This window comes from Capra hircus, chromosome 20 (genome assembly GCF_001704415.2).
Source record: "Capra hircus breed San Clemente chromosome 20, ASM170441v1, whole genome shotgun sequence".
NCBI classification, from domain to species: Eukaryota; Metazoa; Chordata; class Mammalia; order Artiodactyla; family Bovidae; genus Capra; species Capra hircus.
Window position 1 is genome coordinate 36858506 of NC_030827.1, and position 21977 is coordinate 36880482.

The 21977-nt window shown below is 38.8% G+C and overlaps 1 protein-coding gene across 1 annotated transcript in view; it reads right to left on the reverse strand.

Moving 5' to 3' along the window:
* Positions 1-21977, reverse strand: part of WDR70 (WD repeat domain 70) — a 272589-nt gene that overhangs the window by 180046 nt on the left and 70566 nt on the right. The window contains exon 8 of the mRNA XM_005694782.3: positions 15193-15346. Coding sequence (XP_005694839.2) covers positions 15193-15346 — 154 coding nt within the window. The remainder of the gene's footprint in view (positions 1-15192; positions 15347-21977) is intronic.

Below are 21977 nucleotides of genomic sequence, written 5' to 3' on the forward strand. Positions count from 1 at the left end.
ATCTATCCACTTTTTTCCTTTCCCACTACTACAACGCTTATATGAACCAATACATCTCTACATCAGTTATTATGCAGTATGATAGACCTGTTACTACTTTTACTCTTGCCTAATGTCCTCCACAAAGCAATCAATAGAGTCCTTTAAAAATATGTTTTTAAAAATGCCTCTGCTTTTTATCCTCACTGGCTTTTCAACCTCTTTACATAGTGTGCAAAAACTGACATTTTCCACCCCAGCTTTCTTTACAACTTCACTTACTTTGTGCTCCTTCTTGCCAGAACTCACTACACCTCACTGGTCTTTCATTTCCTCGAATACAAGAAGCTCTTTCCCCACATCAGAGCCTTTACACATGCTTTTCTGTCTGCTAGAAAGTTCTTTTTCTGCTTCTACATGACTGGCTTCTCCTCACTCTTTCAATCTCAGTTTACATGCCACTTATACAAGTAAGTACTGTCTGGCCCTCTAGCTAAGTGAATATGGCTCATTCCACTCTTCTCAACCAGAGTACCTGTCCATTTCCTTGATAACACTCACCATAATTTGTAATGCTATATCTATTAACTTCTTGATTCTTGACACTGTGTTAATGTTTTACATATTCAAAAAAATAAGGATGGAAGAAATCTAAAACAAACAGAAACAAGTGAACACCACTGCATTTCAAATGAATAACAAATACACTGAAAAGACAAAGAAACTATAAACCCTGTAGCAGGTTGAATGGTGCCCCCCAAAAAAATATATGTCTACATCCTAATAGCTGGAACCTGTGAATGGACCTTATTTGGAAAAACAACATTTTCAGATATAATTAAGAATCTCTGGATTGTCTGGGTCAGCCCTAAATCTGGTAACAAGTATCCTCAAGTATCCTTATAAGACACAGAAAGAAGAGAAGAAACAAAGAGGAGAAAATGGAAGCAGAGACTGCAGTTTCACAGCCACATGCCAAGGAATGCCTAGAGTCACCAGAGGCTAGAAAAGGCAAGAAACAATTCTCCCAAAGCCACTGGAGGGAATGTGGCCATCCAATACCTTGATTTCAGACTTCTGGCCTTTAAAATTTTGAAAGAACAAATTTCTACTGTTTTAAGTGAGCAACTATGTGGTAATCTGTTACAGTAGTCCTTGCTGTTGTTGTTTTAGTTGCTAAGTCATGTCTGACTCTTTGTGATCCCATAGACTGTAGCTTGCCAGGCTCCTCTATCCATGGGATTTTCCAGGTAAGAATACTGGAATGGGTTGCCATTTTCTTCTCTGGGTGATTTTTCAAACCCAGGAACGGAACCGGGGTCTCCCACATTGGCAGGTGGATTCTTTACCACTGAGCCACTAGATGTGATCACAGTGGTGTGATCACTCACCTAGAGCCAGACATCCTGGAATGAGAAGTCAAGTGGGCCTTAGGAAGCATCACTACGAACAAAGCTAGTGGAGATAATGGAATTTCAGTTGAGCTATTTCAAATCCTGAAAAATAATGCTGTGAAAGTGCTGCACTCAATATGCCAGCAAATTTGGAAAACTCAGCAGTGGCCACAGGACTGGAAAAGGTCAGTTTTCATTCCAATCCCAAAGAAAGGCAATGCTAAAGAATGTTCAAACTACCACACAATTGCACTCATCTCACATGCTAGCAAAGTAATGCTCAAAATTCTTCAAGCCAGGCTTCAACAGTATGTGAACCATGAACTTCCACATGTTCAAGCTGGATACAGAAAAGGCAGAGGAACCAGAGATCAAATTGCCAACATCCACTGGATCACTGAAAAAGCAAGAGACTTCCAGAAAAACATCTACTTCTGCTTCACTGACTACACCAAAGCCTTTGACTGTGTGGATCACAACAAACTGGAAAATTCTGAAAGGGATGGGAATACCAGACCACCTGACCTGCCTCCTGAGAAATCTGTATGCAGGTCAAGAAGCAACAGTTAGAACTGAACATGGAACAACAGATTGGTTCCAAATCGAAAGGAGTACGTCAAGGCTATATAAGTCACCCTGCTTATTTGACTTATATGCAGAGTACATCATGCAAAATGCCGGGCTGGATAAAGACAAGCTGGAATCAGAACTGCTGGGAGAAATATCAATAACCTCAGATATGCAGATGACACCACCCTTATGGCAGAAAGTGAAGAAGAACTAAAGAGCCTCATGGTTTTTAATAGGTAGATGTAAATACAGGGGTAAATGTACATTTCTAAATTATTCTCTCGCTTTACATGCTGCAAATGTCTAGAAACAATAACACCTCAGCAAACGTAGTGAAGAGATCCTGGTTGCTAAATATCATCCTCCCCTAAAGGAACCGGGGCTCCTTGGATAAATGATTCTTTCTGGGGCTGAGGTAGAAAAAGTATAAGATGGAAACAGAATATTTGGTTATCTTAAAAAAATAAGAGAGTGTTGCAAAAATGATGAGGATATGCTAAAAAGATAAAATGAAAACTGGAGGGGACTTTCACAAGTTAAACCTGGAACAATTAGGGTATCAAAATAAATAATGAAAATAATTATTGTAAACCACTATCTAAAATAAGAACCCTTGAAAGCATATTAATAAAGAAATAAATAAGAGAAAGTTCTTCCTTATAGAATGCTAATTAATAAATATAAGATGAATGACAGGAAAATTTTTGCACAATTTTGCAATCAACAGAGTAATATTCAATAACTGATTCAAACAAAACCATCAATGGACTCTAAAACCAATGGAGGAAAGTCTGATAATGAACAGGATAATGCCATGGTCTCAAGATTTCCCTGCAAATTACATAGCAATTACAAAAAGGTAATAGCAACTTGTACTAAAGAAATTTGGTAGGTATAAGGTACTATCTGATATGAAGAAGCAAGGAGAGTAAAATATTATTTTGGGGTCAGTCCTTCTAGAAATGCATACCCTGACTCTAATTATGAAGAAAAACAGACAAAACTGAATTTTACATTTTACAAAATAATGTGGGTTACAGTCTTCAAGAAAAAATCAGAAGTTGGGGGGGTGGGGAGGTATAGGAACTACTCCCAATTAAAGGAGACAAAAGGTATGATGATCAAGCTGGTGAGAAAATAATTATGAAGGAGATCATGGAGCTAACTGATGAAACTACTGATTATGGATTAAATAACAGTAACCAATACAGTATTATAAAGTAAAATAAAGTAAAAATAAAAAGTTCAAAAAAAAATCATGATTCTATAAGAAGATGAAACATTATTAGGAAAACCAAACTAAAGAATTTAAGAACAAAGGAGCATGATGTTTGCAACTTATTTTCAAAAGTTGGGTGAAATTAAACACACATACATAATTTCTATGTATGTACGTATGCATATATGCCAGAGTGCCGGGGGATGTATAAGTAGGGGGGAAGAAGGGAGGGAGAGTGTTTGTGTTAGTTACGGGAGAAAGGGAGGAAGAGATGGGGGGAAAAAGCAGTGGGACAAAATGTCAGCAATTGGTGATTCTGAAAGAGTAGAAAGAAGCTCTGTGTACTATATTTTACAACTTTTCTATAAATTTGAAATGACACCAAAATAAATACTTGAAAATATATATATTTTCTGGCTGCTCTCTGAAAAGTCTGTTGCAAAAACAAAAGAGGAATATTGGCTTCCCTGGCCCTACACCAGGGAAAGGCCAGTAACAAAGAGGAACTGTACCTCCTCCCTGGACCCCAAAGCAGCAGACAGCAGCCCCAGTGAGCTGGGACACTTGGTGTTCCATGCCTCTACCAGGATAACATTAGGGACTGAGTTGATCCATCACCTAACGCTTCTCACCACACAGCAGCATTTGTAGGACAGAACCTTTCTGATAGTCTGTGCTTTACACAGGGATTAATGCCAGCACTGAGTAGCAGCACTCCCTTTCTCACCAACTCGTAGCTGCTGAGGGGTGGGGAAAATATGATGTCCCCTTCCCACTCCAGCTTTGCCCAGAGGCATACCCAGTTATAGGAACTACTAGACAACATAAAAAGAGTAAGCTTCTGGTTTCCCAGCAAGAACATCAGAACAATAAATCTCTGACAACAGAGGGCAAAGGGGAAATTAAGGGCTTAAGAAGTAAGAAAGCTAGGACAAAAATATCATTTAAATCTGTATAAACAGTACTGAGCTCACTGCTGAGGTGAGCTCATATGTGTAATATGTGAAACCTGTCAGAAGCAACTTAAGAAAAGCACTGAGATCTCAAAACACCGCAGACTACCACCAAGGTTCCACATCATCTCCTGGGTAACATGCACATGAGACAAACCAGAACAGCATACAAAGTCATAAAGACTTTGGAAATTAAACCTTTATTGGAGTAAAAACAGCTAACATAAGGCAGGTCAGGACGTACAGTCTGAAACTAATCAGGTTGACTGTCAGCTAAAAAGAAATCACATGTTCACATAAGCAAAAAAAAAACAAAAAACAAAAAAAAAAACTTCTAGCATTCTCCAGAAGTTTTAGACAGGAACCTGCATCTCATAACACAATATTCAAAGTGTCAAGAATACAATCCAAAATTAACATACAAATAATCAAGAAAACCTAACGAGCCCTCAAGGAGTAAGACAGGCTAAGTCACTTCAGTCCTGTCTGACTCTTTGAGACCCTTTGGACTGTACCCCTCCAGGCTCTTCTGTCCCTGGGGATTCTCTAGGCAAGAACACTGGCCTGGGCTGCCACGCCCCATCCAGGGTATTTTCCCGACCCAGGGATCAAACCCAAGTCACTTATGTCTCCTGAATTGGCAGGCAAGTTCTTTACCACTAGTGTCACCTGGGAAATACCAGGAAATAAGATGAAATGTGCCAACCACAAGATGACCCAAAAGTTGGAATTCTCAGAAAAATACTTTAAATCACGATACAAAAAGGGAAAGCAGACAGTTTTGAAAAAAAGGCAAAGATAGACATGCTCAGCAAAGAAAAACTAACTACTTTTTAAGAATGGAAATTTATACCGAAAAACACAATAATGGAAGTTAAAATTCACTAGAGGGGCTAAACAGTAGAATGGATACATCAGAGGATAGAGTCAGTGAACTTGAAGACAGATAATTCAATCCAAACAACAGAAGGAAAAAAAACAGGGAGAAAATGAGCAGAATCATAAAGATATTTCAGACTATATAAAAAGATTTAGTATTCCTGTTATGTAAGACTCATAGATGCAGAAAAATATTTGAAGAAACATTTTAATGAAATTTTAAATGAATTTAAATTTTAAATTTCATTTAAATGAAAATTAAATTTTTAATGAAATTTTTAATGGCTAAAAATTTCCAAAGTGTGGTGAAAAAGGTAAACATACAGATTTAAGAATCAAAGTGAAAGCCAAACAAAAGGAGCTAACAACAAAAATTTTTAATGAAAGACATTTTTAAAGTATTAAGAGAAAAACTGTTGTTACTGTTCAGTTGCCCAATCACGTCTGACTCTTCACAACCCCGTGGACTGAAGCACGCAAGGCTTCCCTGTCATTCACCATCTCCCAGAGCTTGCTCAACTAAGTTCATCAAGTTGGTGATGCCATCCAAACACCTTTCTGTCGTCCCTTTCTCCTCCTGCCTTCAATCTTTCCCAGCATCAGGGTCTTTTCTAATGAGTCAGCTCTTCACATCAGGTGGCCAAAGTTTCAGCTTCAACATCAGTCCTTCCAATGAACACCCAGGACTGATCTCCTTTAGGATGGACGGGTTGGATCTCCTTGCAGTCCAAGGGACTCTCAAGAGTCTTCTCCAACACCACAGTTCAAATGCATCAATTCTTCAGCACTCAGCTTTCTTCACAGTCCAACTCTTATGTCCATACATGACTACTGGAAAAACCATAGCCTTGACTAGACGGACCTTTGTTGACCAAGTAATGTCTCTGCTTTTGAATATGCTATCTAGGTTGGTCATAACTCGCCTTCCAAGGAGTAAGTATCTTTTAATTTCATGGCTGCAATCACCATCTGCAGTGATTTTTGAGCCCAAAAAATAAAGTCAGCTACTGTTTCCACTGTTTCCCCATCTATTTGCCATGAAGTGATGGGACTGGATGCCATGATCTTAGTTTTCTGAATGTTGAGCTTTAAGCCAACTTTTTCATTCTCCTCTTTCACTTTCATTAAGAGGCTCTTTAGTTCTTCACTTTCTGCCATAAGGGTGGTGTCATCTGCATATCTGGGGTTATTGACAAGTTAAATGTACAGAAAATGTACTTTAGAAGCAAAGGTGAAATAGAGACATCCTAAGATGAAAGAAAATTAAGAGAACTTGTCACCAGTAGACCTGCTTAAAAAGAAATGCTACAGAGGGAATTTCCTGGCAGCCCAGCAGTTAGGACTTGGCACTTTCACTGCCAGAGGCCAGGTATGATCCCTAGTCAGGGAAACGAGATCCCACAAGCCTCACAGCATGGCCAAACTGTTTTAATTTTTTATATATATAAAATGCTACCACAAAGTGAAAAATTGGTCATATAATTCATTTGGAAACTTTTTAAAAGAATAAAAAATTTCAAGAATTATCTTATTATTTCAAGAATATTTTTACTATTATTTTATTCTTATTTTAATTCTTATTGGTTTATTATTTCAAGAAATTTTAACTCAAGGATAATCATGAAAAGAAAGAACAAAGTTGGAAGACTCACAGTTTTCCATTTTTCAAAATTAATTACATGTTAATGTGAGTAGCAGCTTTATTCATAAAGCTTTGTTGGCAAAACACGTTTTGTCAATGGGACAGATGTTCAGTGAGAGGGAAAGAAGGAAGTTAAGAAAACGTTTCAAGAAGGAGAGAATAATCAACTGTGTCAAACACTGCTGAGAGTTACAGTGTTAGGAGAATTGAAAACTGATCACCAGTTATGAATCACATGATGGTGGGGTGATGTGAACAGATAAGTGAGTTAGTGTTGAAGTGTGTGTTAGTCGCTCAGTTCTGTCCAACTCTGCGAACCCATGGACTGTAGCCTGCCAGGCTCCCTGTCCATGGAATTCTTCAAGCAAGAATACTGGAGTACATTGGCATTCCCTTCTCCAGAGGATCTTCCCAACCCAGCGGTCAAACCCAGGTCTCCCACATTGCAGGTGGATTCTTTACCATCTGACCCTGTGTACCTAAGGTACTAAAAGATAGTAATTAAACTGCCTGGATAATAGATTAAAATCTGTAGAATTGTCAGAGATCCTATTCATCTCTTTCCAAAACAGAAATTTGTCTGTCTTGGCTTATTTAAGAAAAAAAAAAAAAAAAGAACTTCTAGTGCCAAGCAGTAAATAAGTATCTGATCTAGTTTCACTTCATTAAACGTCTACCTCTGGCCCCAGAAAACAGCTCATCATTTGCAACAAAAGGAACACCTCAATATCCGTGAGACATGCCCTGTGTTCAGGGACTGCGATCCTAAACTGCCTTGGCTTCCTCAATCTTGCACACTACTTCACACTTTTATTCTCCCTCTCAGCTTAACTCAGCTCCACTTCCACTGACATCTCTTCCTGGTCCCTTAATCTAATGTGTAGCGGGCTTACCTCCCAGTCAGTTCTTAGTTTACCATCTTCTACTCCCAGACTCAGGAGTCACTGCTTCTCAGCACAAAGGGCATAACTCAGTCCAGTTTTCTTTTTTTGCAGTATAGCTTTTGGGGGGTGGCTTTTTTTTAAATTGGAGGATAATTGCTTTAGAATGCTGTGGTGTTCTCTGCCATACATCAATGCCAATCAGCTATCTATCTATCTATATCTCCTCCCGTTTGGAATCTCACTTTCTATGCTTTGTCCTAACAGAAACCCAGCCTATGCAGGTCTTGAAGGCAGGCTGCAGAAGAGAGGTCTTTTACTGATATTTATTGATTAGAGCTGAAATAGCATCTAGAAATAAAAAGTATATTTCTAACAGGACCAAAAGAAGATGATCCCTACTACAGAGGACATTAACATAAAACACGATCACCTTAGTTGTTAAGTACACAGAATATGAACACAAATAGTAAGTTAAACTGAAGAAATACTAAAAGACTATGAATGGTGTTTCTTGTTTGTAAAGACAAGAGTATGACAAAGGCAATGGGAATGTTAGGTACCCTTGTGTTAAAACAGTGACCAAAATTAGTCATAATAGAAAATAAAGTTCAACTGAGGATTCTTAAATGAATCTAAACAGATTCAGTATCATGGCTCACATTAGTGGAAAAAAAATTTAAGTGACACCTATTAAAGAACAGTCAGTGACTAAAACATTTTTTCATCAAATAAACTAGGTTTTCTCTCTTTCTCCTTTATCTAAACATAGGCAATCCTGGGGGGAAAATTTCCTTCCTTTATTTAACAGTCTGGAAAGAGCCTAGTAGAAAGAATGAAGCATCTATTTATTTCCCATAATCTGCTCGATGCATACAGAGAGGACGTTACGAAGCCATGACCACTATTCAGTTCAGTTCAGTTCAGTCGCTCAGTCATGTCCGACTCTTTGCGACCCCACGAATCACAGCACGCCAGGCCTCCCTGTCCATCACCATCTCCTGGAGTTCACTCAGACTCACACCCATCGAGTCAGTGATGCCACTCAGCCATCTCATCCTCTGTCGTCCCCTTCTCCTCCTGCCCCCAATCCCTCCTAGCATCAGAGTCTTTTCCAATGAGTCAACTCTTCGCATGAGGTGGCCAAAGTACTGGAGTTTCAGCTTTAGCATCATTCCTTCCAAAGAAATCCAAGGGCTGATCTCCTTCAGAATGGACTGGTTGGATCTTGCAGTCCAAGTTTCATCTAATTCACATGCACTCATGCACTCACGTGCACAGAGGTGTGCTGATCTAGTTATCAATCTATACCCCTGTGGCAGCCTCATGACAAAAGCTGTGACAGCTGCCCCACCACAGTGCCATTTGCAGTCACTGAATGAGGTGAGGCTCTGTGATCCATAAAATGAAAGTACCCATGTTTTTGGCATAGTGAGTTAACTAGCAGAGGCAACTCCTATGAAGAGAGGAAATGCCTCAGGGAATGTACTATCAGCTTTAATCCAAAAGCTCTTCTTAACTGGAGTCCATTCATGGCTTCAGGAATCTTCAAACTTCCCAAAATTGTCAGCAAAATTTTGTGTCAGTATATTTTGCTGGAGAAAATGTTCATAGCCTAATTTTGGGAGTTGGCAACCTTCTTCTCTAATGGACTTGTTTTTCAGTCACTCAGTCATATCCAACTCTTTGCAACCCCATGGCCTGCAACAAGCCAGCCTTCCCTGTCCTTCACCTTCTCCCAGAGCTTGCTCAAACTCATGTTCATTGAACTGGTGATGACATCCAACCATCCCATCCTCTGTCATCCCCTTTTCCTCCTGCCTTCAATTTTTCCCAGCATCAGGGTCTTTTCTAATGAGTAGGCTCTTCGCATCAGGTGGCCGAAGTACTGGAGCTTCACCTTCAACATCAGTCTTTCCAATGAATATTCAGGACTGAAATCCTTTAGGACAAACTAGATAGTAACTATTTTAGGCTTTCTGGGTCACATGGTCTTTGAGGGAACTACTCAAACTCTACCACCGTAAGCACAAAAGCAATCACAAACAACAATAAATGAACAGGCATGGCTGTGTTCCAGTAAAACTTTTATTTATAAAAACAGTGCAGGCTGGATTTGGACCACGGACTGCAGTCTGCCGAACCCTGTGTAATCCATCACACTCTTAGTCATTCCCTTCTATGAATCAAGGACTCTGAAATTCAAATCTTTCTAACTACTGAGCAATTTTTAAATACATTTGAAGATACCAAAGAGACAGACTCATTCTTCTTTGATCGACTCAACTTAAAACAACTCTTAGTTTATTATTTAACAGTTTGGGAGGTTAGAAGGCCAGTCACAATCGAGAAGGTTGAATTTTCTGCTCGGGGTCTCAGAGACTGAAATCAGGATGTTCGGAGGGCCACATTCCTTTGTAGAGGCTCAAGGGAAGCGTTCATTTCCAAGCTCACTCAGGCTGCTGGCAGAACCCAACTTCCTGTGGTCGCAGGACTAAGATGCCTATTTCATTGCCTCTGTCAGCTGGGAGCTGCTCACAGCATCTAGAAGCTGTGTGCCTTCCTTGCTACATGGATTCCTTCACCTTCAAAGCCAAGAAATATGAAACTTCTCTTCTTGAACCTTAATTAGACAAAGCCACTCCCCAAAACCTTTGCAAAACAGTCCCTTCTTGACATATACACCCTACTATATATAAAAGAGATTAACTAATAAGGACCTACTATACAGCACAGGGAACTCCACTCAATACTCTATAATGGCTTACATGGGGAAACAAACTAAAAAAGAGTTAGATACATATGTATAACTGATTCACTTTGCTGTATACCTGAAACAGATAGAACACTGTAAATCAACTCTACTCCAATAAAAAAATCTTTTAAAAAACAATAGGGGGGGAAAATCCCTTCTTGATATATAACTCTTGCTGAAATAGCTAAGAAATACAATCCTTAAGCTTCCTAGAAGTCAACTGGTTTGATGTGAAACTAAAATCTGTGAGGCACATGCTTCATTTCTTGAAGGAGCCTTTAGTGTAACTGAATATTCTGACCTTTTGATCTTTCTGAAGTTTTAGCAAAAGGTTATACAGCACACCCTTGGCTTTTTGTCTGTGTTACACTTTCAGAAGCAATTTCTTGACTTTAACATTCTTTGCCATATCGATAGGCTCAAAATTAACTAAATCATCTAGTACTCATTTCTGTTTAACAAGCCTTTTCTCAATTTACCTTTTGTTCTCATCTTTTACTATAAGTAGCAAGAAAAAACCAGGCAGTACTTTCAACATTTTGGTTGGATTTCTCCTTGGCTATAGCTATCTATCCAACTTCATCATTCAGGTTCTGCTTGCATATTCAAAGCCCCAAAAGAGAATCCCTCTCGAGTCAAATCCCTCAAATTTTAAAATCTTTTTTGCCAGGAAGAGATCAATCCCTTTTAAGAGCTCATCTGATTAGGCAGGATCCACTGAGGATAATCTTTCTTTCTTAAAATTAATTCTGAAGACAATATAATCTAATTGCAGAAGGATCTCATTATACTCATGGGTCACATCCACACTCAAGGAGAGGGGCAGGGAATCTTGGGTGCCACATTAGAATTCTTCCTACAGGGACTATTATGCAGCAATTTTGAAATTACTTTCTATATACTATAGGAGGTGTTGTTCAGTAGCTAAGTCATGTCCAACTCTTTGAGATCCCATGGATTAGCAGCACACCAGGCTTCCCTGTCCTTCCCCGTCCCTGCTCCAGAGTTTGCTCAAACTCATGTCCACTGTGTTGATGATGCCATCCAACCATCTCATCCTCTGTTGCCTCCTCCTCCTCCTGCCCTCAATCTTCCCCAGCATCAGGGTCTTTTCTAATGAGTCAGCTCTTCACATACGGTGGCCAAAGTATCGGAGCTTCAGCTTCAGCATCAGTCCTTCCAGTGACTATTCACAGTTGATTTCCTTTAGGACTGACTGATTTGACCTCCTTGTTGTCCAAGGGACTCTCAAAAGTCTTTCCCAGCACCACAATTCAAAAGCATCAATTCTTCAGCACTCAGCCTTCATTATGGTCTAACTCTCACATCTGTACATGACTATAGGAAAAACTATAGCTTTGACTATATGGACCTTGAACAAACGAGTAAATACACTGGTGAAGCTAGAGGACAAATTTTTCACTGGAGAAATGAAATACAAATACTGAATGAGGAAAGGCTAGGAAGCTGGATTCAAATTGGACATCTTACAGTGAACTCATGATTTTTTAATGTATTTTGCTTATTTTTTGGTTGGTTGGTTTATCCCTCCAGCCCCAACTCTGTCTTCTGAAACAGTCTAGAAGATTAACACCTCAGCAACAATGAACATAAGTAGTGCCCTAGATCTTGATTTGTAAATAGAATTTTCAATTCAAGAGAGCCATGGAATGCTAGAAAAATCAGAACAGAATAGTACAAGGTGAGCCAGGAACATTTTGTTGTGCCAGAATGTAAGAAAGTACCCCCGAAATGATGGGGATATGTCAAAAGGATAGAAACCAGTGTAATGGAGTTTCTATTAAAGAAAAAGCTCTGGAAATATTCAGGGTTTGGAAAGAAACACAAATGTTTTTTAAATGAATTCATTTTTTAGAGTTATATTTGCAGTTATAACCACCAATTACAACTGCTTGAGGAAATAAAAATATACCTAAAATTCACAGTTTATAATATTTTATGCCTAAGAAACAATATTTACCATTAAAAAGACATGACTAAAATATTTCATTTCCAAATAATAAGGGCAATTTTTTGGAGAGGTTTTATATCAGAATAACTACATGTACTATTCAAACATAAATAAAGCATTTGAAAGTACCTTTTTCCCAAAATTCCTTATAAAATTTCTAATCTCCGTAATTCAAGTACAATCATAGAGAAATGGTCCACTAAAATGTCCAAGTGTTAACAGGGTCCCCTAAACCTGTCGTTTCCCACTTTAGCCAAGCAATTATGAAATAAATGGCACAGAACCGTTTTAAATGGCTGAAGGTAAAGTATGGGTCTACGAGTTTAAAAAATAGAGAAAAACATTCTCTGGGACTTCCCTGGTGGTCCAGTGGTTAAGACTCTGCACTTCCTCTGCAGAGCCCTGGGTTCAATCCCTGGTCCGAGAAGTAATATCCCACATGCTGTGGGGGGGCCAAAAAAAAAAGAGAAAAGAAAAACACTCTCTGACTGGAAGTAATATACTAAAATTCTGGTTTAGAATAAATGAGTTTTAGATGACAATATAACTACAGTTTTTAAAGTATGCTTTTCAATGGTTTAAGGGTTGATTCTTGTTTATCCTTATCCTACCTTCCTAGTGATTTAAACCTGAAGAAGTAATGTCCCATTTTCTCAGATAATATAAGCAATAAATCCCATGAACTTGAGATCAGTGATCTCCATATTTTAAAGAAACAGCAGAACCTGATTTTCAAAGAATATCTTATAAAGAGCTTCAATATAGAAAACAGACAAAACTGGAATCTCTCTGGCTGAAGGAGGCCCCCCTGCCCCTCACTCCCACTCTGAGGCCTCGCATTCCACTCGACTAGCTCCAAACAATACCTTATATAAAGGTTCTCGTGTGATCAGAAAAAAATGTTTTTCAGATGCATAAAAGAAAAAAGGTATACAAAAATTGAAACCTTAATTGCGATTATATTTGGGTTGTAGAATTATGAGTAATTTTTCCTTTTCAAATTTGTAACAGTCAATAAAAATTACTGTTGAAAACTCAATAAACTAGTTTTTAAAAGTATAAATACTCTCCCTGTAATGCAGTATGTAACAGAAATATATATATATATATACACACACCACTAGAAGTATACCCCCCAAAAAATACATACATTCACATAAAGACATTAAGAGATAAAAATCTAACAATATAACAATTTAATAACATAATTAGAAAGGCCTGTTTATATTTGAAGTACATAATATTTTATCATAACAGATCAGATATATTTAATAGTTTCTCTTAATGCTCTATTGGTTGAACTTTCCAGTAAAGCCACAAGTTATTAATTACTCTTCGAATCAGAAAAAAGTTTTAAAAGTTAACAAAAAGTGTCCCATGAAATCTGCTTCCTTCAAATAATAATACTTGCATTTCTAAAACCCATCACTCAAGTCAAGGAGTACAATTAAGCTAAAAATAGCATTTCCTAAATAAATAGTCAATTATATTTGCTTCTGAGAAATGGAGAGAGTAAGTATTTACCATGATTTTGAAATCAAAATAGAGATAACATTAGACAAGGTTGGGAGAGTTACAGTACTAAGTTATAATATACAGTTGTTTTTCACATATTGGTAATTAACTTAATATTTTAATTTCCTATATATCTACACAGATTTATCCACCTTCACTCTACTTTCCCAATAATCTTACTATATATATATATATGTTCAGTCATTAAGTCATGCCTGACCCTTTTGACCCCATGGACTGTATGTAGCTCACGAGGTTTCAGTCCATAGGATTTTCTAGGCAGGAATACTGGACTTCGTTGCCATTTCCTTCTTCAGGGGATCTTCTTGACCCAGGAGTCGAACCTACATTTCTTGCTTTGTAGGCAGATTCTTTACCACTGAGCCACCTATATGTGTGCCTGCGTGCTAAGTCACTCAGTCATGTCCAACTCTGCGAGACTATGGACTGTAGCCCGCCAGGCTGCTCTGTCCCTGGGATATTCCATGCAAAAATATTAGAGTGGGGTTTCCATGTCCTTCTCCAGAGGATCTTCCCAATCTAGGGATTGAATCTGTGTCTCCTGCGACTCCTGACCTGCAGGGGGATTCTTTCCCACTGAGCCACAAAATAAGCCCACGTGCATGTGCATGCGTGTGTATGAAACTGAAACTGCAGAAATAGCCAGATACAGAACCACCAGATGCCTTTCTTCTCGAAATTTTCTTGGCTAAAACCTAAATCCACAAAGTCTTAGTTTTTATAATGTAAGAAGCCCTGAACAGCTGAAATCATTGGTAAGAGCTTAGAAACTAGCAAAAAATATATATATATCTTTTCCTTACATTTTTAAAGAAAAATTGTCTGTGGTAGCCATAAACTAAAAAAGAATAAGTTAAATAAGAGTTTTTAAAGCTTTCATTTCTACAAACTCATTGTTTAAATAAAGTTTGGGATTCCAAAAAAGCTTCAAATCAAACAGATAAAAACAGAACGATTTGAGTGTTAAGACAGAGAGGCTGATCTGGAGCACTGTCTGCTTTATTTCCTTATCATCATCACTCTAAAAAAAACATCTTTGGTAGAATCTTTAGAGAGGTGATTTTAAGATGAGGGGAGAGAAACTCTAGTGGAATACATGAAGGGAAAAAAAAACACTATTCAAGCCACGATTTCAATACAATTGCATATAGCATTATGTTTAAGTTTTACCTGAATGCTGTTTGAACCATCTAACACACACTGGACACTCAATGAACAGCCAATAAACAAAAGGAGAGGCATGAGACTGCAGCCCTCAGTAGGACTGAGAGGTATTTCAGTAGACTTCAGCAGAGGGGAGTTTGAAATACACTGCATTAATTTATAGCAGAAATTATGGCAGGAACAATAAGCTGTGAATAAATGTGCGTGGAATTAATTAAATTCACTAAAATATTCTCGGTCATACTTACCTTGGTATTGGCCATATCCACAATATACTGGTCTCCTTTTATACATTCCATTACTTCAAAACCATCTCTGTCAATCACTTTGGCCTGAGAGCTTCCAGATACGACAAGTATCATGTCTCCCGTGTTACTGTACTGTAATGACTTGATCTGATGGCTAAGTAAAAAAAAAAAATTCTGTTAAGACATAGAATATGTTTATACTTTCAGTCCATTAAGCACTGTCAGAAAAAAAAAAAGTCATTCAACTATACAAGTTGATAATTTATAAAATCAGGAGCATCAACCTCAAAAGGGCCCTCAACACCAGTGGCTATCCTATTAAGCTCTCCTCTCACTCTCCACAGCAATCCATTAAAAACTTCTCTACTCACTTTAAATCTTCAACCCAAACAACTCCCCCTCTCTAGTTCTTGATTCTTCCTGATTTGTCCCAGAAGAAACATATAAGGACTGCCTCAGTGTGCTCTCATTACTGTTATAAATGTATCTGCTTCTGAACTCTTCTCTTTGATTACAATGATGAAAATGAACCTCTTCCTGCCCAAGGCATATCTACCTATATTCTGGATCCCACCCCTTCCAGTCTCCTCGGGAACCTATGACTAACCTCTCTCTCCTCCCCTTCTCAGCTAAGCTGTCTAAACAAGTTTTCATCTCCTCCCTTATTTCTCTAGCACCCAGGTGGCACTAGTGATAAAGAATCTGGCCTGCCAATCGAGGAGACACAAGAGATGTGAGTTCAACCCCTGGGTCGGGAAGATCCCCTGGAGAAGGGAATGGTAACCCACTCCAGTATTCTTGCCTGGAAAATTCCAAGGCCAGAGGAGCCTGGCAGGCTACAGTCCATGAGTCACTGAGAGTCGGACACAACTGAGCATACACATACACACAGAGTATCCTTTTCACCCTCACCACCCCACTGAAAGTGATCCTGCCACTGTGGCTATAGTGGATGCTGTGGTGACCACCCACATCAATCCTTTCAGGACTGAAGTACTCATTCCCCAGCTTCCAGGATTTGGCCTGCTGGTGACTTACAGCTGAAGTCTCAGGAATTTTTCTGAGTTGCAGAGAACTCCCTCATTCAAGGTTATGTTACTATCCCAAAGCAGCCCACATTTAAGGACTGGTCAATGTACAATAAAATGGCCCAGCCCTCTGATTCAACTGGGAATACCTCAGAAGGGTTATTCCAGCTTCAGATCTCCCTGTGGAAATCAGTTGAGGTTGCTGTTGCAACCACCTGGCAATTCAGTTCCTCCATCTTCCTAATGCTGTTTTCCTCACAGCTTCTCTCATAGGGGCTGATTCCAGAAGCACTCCTCAACAAATCTCCTACATGCAAATCCTGAAGCTTCAAAATATGTCTTGGGAGAATCAAACTAGAGAGGGTTGATATCAAAAGTAGACCTATGGAGCTATTCCAAAATAAGATTTTAGAGTGACGTTGATCATGGACTGATCAACTAAGGGTTAGCAATGAGGCCCCCTTCTCTGGTGGGACCTAGTCCCTGATGGGCTGCAGCGGTGCAACTGCATTGCTAAAACTGTTGGTGAGACGGAAGGCACTGGCTGGTGCAATATTTCAGGCATTTGAGAGCACAGGAAAAGAAGTAATTGAAAGGACTATGGAACTAGGTAGCTATTGCTAGGGGCAGTAAATACAATGAAAAAAGTAAATGAAAGGCTGAGGATGGTCATCACCAACTAAAGACTATAGTGCGGAAGCTGGAGGGTCCCTCTGGCAGCATATAAAGACAGGGTTATTGTTCTCTCAGGTAAGTGCTGTGCAGTCACTGATCCCACAAAGCAGGTGTTTCTACCTCTATTAGGAAGGAAGACCAAAATCACTGGACATTCACATGTAAATCAACAGCAGCATACATTTACATGCTTAAACCAGAGCTATGTTAATTTTCTAGTCCTCTGTCTTAATACAGTCCCAAGGGACCTGGATGACCTGGACAATACAAAGGAATTCACGCTGGTCCCAGATCTCCATGATAGCATGTTAACTGTTATCGGGTGAGCAAGATGTATCAACTACATTGGTTAGACATGCTCTCCAGGAGATGAGAAGTAAAACGCAGAAAAGATCAGGAGGCTGAGAAAAGAAGATATGGGGATGATCCATGTAAACAGACAAACAAAAGTAGAATTCAAAAATGAAGCTCTTTGTATCACATGTTAATCCCAGAAAGCATCAAACTTAAAAGAGGCAATGAACCACCATGCAGACAAAGTGAGGTGGCCAGTTCAGTTGACATTAGCTGGCTTTTGCCATCATCTACTCTACTCTTAATGCAGTAGGCTCATAAATGAACTGGCGGTGGTGGTAGAAGGAATGAAAGTCACACACAGGAAGGACAACAGCTCTCAAGGTTAACCTAACTACTGCTGAAGGGCCTACCTGCTAACAGAGGACTATGGTAAGCCCCTGCCCAAAATCAATACTAGGCTAACTGACATGTAAAATATGAAAAATGACAGTAAGTGTACTGGGAAAAACAGAGGGGAAGGCAAAGTAGGTATCAAGGGGGCAAGAATAAATGTTTTAAATCAAGTGGTCAGGAAGTAAATGACTGAAGTGTCTATCAGATAACTGAGAGAGTAAGTTACATAGATATTATCTGGAAATTACTAGAAAGGATCTGCAGCAAAAGAATATTTGGTATATTCCCAATGTGGCTGTAACAAAGAGAGCAAAAGGAACCAAAGGTCAGAAGGCAGCAAGTAGGCTGGTGCAGAGAGCCATGTAAGCCACCAAAAGGACCTTGGTTTCACTCTCTTTGGAAGAAATGAGAGGAAATCCAGCAGAGCATTTTGAGGTGAGAAATGACACAATCTGACCTACACTGTGCAGAACCACTTTTTTGTGCCTGGACCATTTCATAGTCTGAGGTCTATGGGGCCCTTCTTAGCATGTTTTTTAAACACATTAAAAAAAAATACACCACACACACCATGGAAATCATTTTTAAAGAACTATAAAAATTTTTTTTCAAATTTGTGACATAATATGTGAGCTTCTAGACTAATGTATCAAGTAACTATGCCTAGAGGCAGGTCTAATAGCTACTGTAATTTCAAAGCAGTGATGAGCATGAAAGTGAAAGTGAAATGTTAGTTGCTCAGTCATGTCCAGCTCTTTGCAACCCCATGGACTACAGCCTCTATCCATGGAAATCTCTAGGCAAGGATACTGGAGTGGGTAGCTGTTCCCTTCTCCAGGGGATCTTTCCCACCCAAGGATCGAAACTGAGTCTCCCGCACTGCAGGCAGATTCTTTACCATCTGAGCAACCAAGGAAGCATCTGTAACAATGGTAACATGTTACGAAAATTTCTGAAATCTTCAGGTGTACCTGTGACTTTGTTGTCTGCTTTCACAATTAAAGGAAGTGCTAAATTTCAGCTAGAGGTTAATGAAAGGAAAGAAATTATTATTTAGGTTCACAGAAATTGGGAGAACCAGATACTGAACTTCTAAGCCAAGCCATAGAATTTTAAATAACTATTATTAATAAATTAAATGACAAGGTAAATTTTTATATTTCTTGTTATTTAGTTGCTAAGTTATGTGACCCCATGGACTCAACATAAACCATGAGGTCTTTTGTGACCCCATGGACTATAGCCCGCCAGGTTCCCCTGTCCATGGAATTTCCCAGATAAGAATACTGGAGAGGGTTGCCATTTCCTTCTCCTGGGGATTTTTCCAACCCAGGGATAGAACCTGCATCTTCTGCATTGGCAGGTGGATTCTTTACTACTGAGCCATCAGGGAAACCTAGTAGAAAGAATTCTCAAGGAATTCTGGAGTATACACACACACACACACACACACACACACACACACACACACTCACACATAACAACCATAAAAAAGAATAAAATTTTGCCATTTGCAACAACAGGAAGAGACCAAGAGGGTACTATGCTTACTGAAATAGGTCAGACAGAGAAAGACAAATACTATATGTTATCAATTGTATTTGGAATCTAAAAATAAAACAAATAAATATAATGCAACAGACTAAGAGATATAAAGAACAAACTCATGGCTACCAGTGAGAAGAGGGGTGAGGAGACAGGCAAGATAGGGGCAGAGGATAAAGAGATACAAACTACTGTCTATAAAATAAATAAGATGTGAGGATATATGTACTATATATATATTGCACAGCACAGGGAAGAGCACCAATACTTTATAATAACTTTAAATGGTATATAATCTATAAAAATATTGAATTACTATCTAATAAAACTGAAACTAATATTATAAATCAATTATATTTTAATTTTAAAAAACAGGTAGAGAATCAAATTAATAATCAAAGCCCAAAATATAAAATTTCTCTATCAAAGATAAAAATGATCACTTTTTTTAAAAAGCTGTATTTGGCTATCGTGTCCTCTATGAATGTAATTCTGTTGTCAGAAAATTAATTAAATTCCTTGATTTATCCTAACAGGTCAAACTCAAAATAAAACTGGCTTCAACAGTAAAACAATTTTAACAAAATGTTAGGTCATTTAGTCCAATTTACTTTCTAAGTCTATAATTTTAAGGCTGAGAAATAAATAGGTTATTTCATTAAAAAAACTATTAACTCATGATAACTGTGTCTTCTAAAAATAGAATATACACAAAAAGTTAGAATTCCTGTATGTCTAGTTAGGCCTGAGTAAGGTTATTCCTCCTGGTTGGTTACCAAATCCAAATCAGATATTTACCAATGAAACTGCTTTTATCCACAGCCACCACTAACTAGAAACTGCTGCTCAAAATTTATGCTGTTTCTGGTAAAATGATGAAATGCTAGCTGATAGTTTCTGAAATATTTATTCTGCAACAAGTCATTCTTAATGTACAAATTCAGAGTACTGATTCCAATGGCAAAGATAATGCAAACAAAGACCTGAGTGAGCTCTGAGGTTATAATATGCGACAACGTGAGGCACTTCACCACAATCCCCAAGATCAGTGTATCAAGGTAGATGAGAAACTGAAGTACCCAAACCAGATGCTCATGACAAAGGAAGCTACGAAAGCGAAGGTGAGGCCACTCCCAGGGCCCCTCCTTCTTATAAAAGAAAAGTCTCTCTGGCCTCATGACATCCTTTCTGAAATACTGGGAAAAAACGAGGTCCTCAGCGAAATTCTGACCAGAGTCCCAGATTCAAATTAAGTCTGTAAGTAGGCATCAATACTAATAAAATATGAGGTCACTTGTTTGACCAAATGTGTCAGTTGTTCATTTATTCCCTCAACTCCAAATTCACCCTTCACTGCTTGCTCTGCAAAAATGGGTTTGAGCCCTTTAAATAATTTCCCTGTGCCAGTTGGCATGATGCTAAGCCTTGTCCTTAGAGAGTGCTGGAAAGGCACTGCAGGAGAAAGGGGTTTTCCTTCCTGGAGCTTGTGTGTTCCTCTTGGTGGGTTCCTACACCACACATGGCTTCTCCAGTCTCCAACCTCTGCCAACGGTGCAGTTGCTCCAAGACCAGGCTTGTGAAGCGCACAGCAATCAGTAGACAGTAGCACCCTGGAGATTCCCCAGTACTTCCCTCAGACAGTTTTATATCAGAGTGATCAGGTGAACCGAGTTTCTGGCAAGTACTCCTGTCACAGACACGTCTTTATCATTTAGTGAGCCACAGCCTTGCCCTCTCAAATAAGGTCTAAATCTCAATCCTGGAAGCCTCTTTCTTAAACATCCTATGTGCTAGGAGTAAGGCTGCTTCTCTTATTTGTTATTCCTATATTCTTCAGAGTTCACTTTACTTCTTAGTAGCCAATCCCTCATTACACCAATCCCACGATACAGTTAGTATTTCTTTATAGTACGCTTTCCCTGTTCAAATTACTGTGATTTCTCTCTCTTAATCAGCCTCTGACTTGCCAAAATCTCAAGTGATTAATCAGGAACTGAGAAAGCTATAGGCCATTTAGTCCAATTTTTTAAATATATGAACAAACAGGTCAGAATTTCGATGATTAGTCAGCCAAGACTGCTAAACCGAAGTCTATAAAGAGAGAAAAGAATGAACCAATTAGATCACAGGGTGTATCTTTCTTAACAGTATTCCCATTTGGAGACAGTTAATTTTCTTCAGGAACCATGAAAGATCAAGCACTTTAAGCAATAACTTTTCTTTTTTCTGTTGAACCATTTTTGTTTCCAAAGGGAAATGAAACTCTGAAGAACGCAGCAAAATTTAAGAAGACAGGGTAGTGGAGACAGGTCAGCGGCTCCATTTCTCTGGCTATCTACTCTGCCAAATTGCTCTATTCACATTTGGAGGGAAATACAAAATCCTACCAATTCCACACTAATATTCATCTTAGTTTCACAAGAAAGCCTAACATTTTCCCTCTGTCTCATTTTATGTGCTCTCTTTGCCAACACTGAAATGAAATGTTCGGCATCAAGCTCACCATTCCTGGCCCACTTTGCTCTTAATTCTGCTAGCCACAGAGTTAAAAGGACAGGATTAAGAATCATTAGACATAGTACTAAGGAGAATTAAAGGGCTTGTTCAAGGGGCGTAACATCTGCTCCTCAAATTCCTGCCTAAACAACTAAGATTCCGATCAAAGAGAAGAGAGGGAAAGGGAAAGGCAATCTGACAGTAAACTGGAGTCATGAGGAAGTGAATGTTCTCTCAGGGAGTAACTCTGACACCAGAGGAAGGCTTAGTGACATTGCACAATTCCTTCTGTGAAGTTATTCATGGGGCAAGTGGGAATATACGAGTATAAGTGGAGGGGAGTGGGGAGGT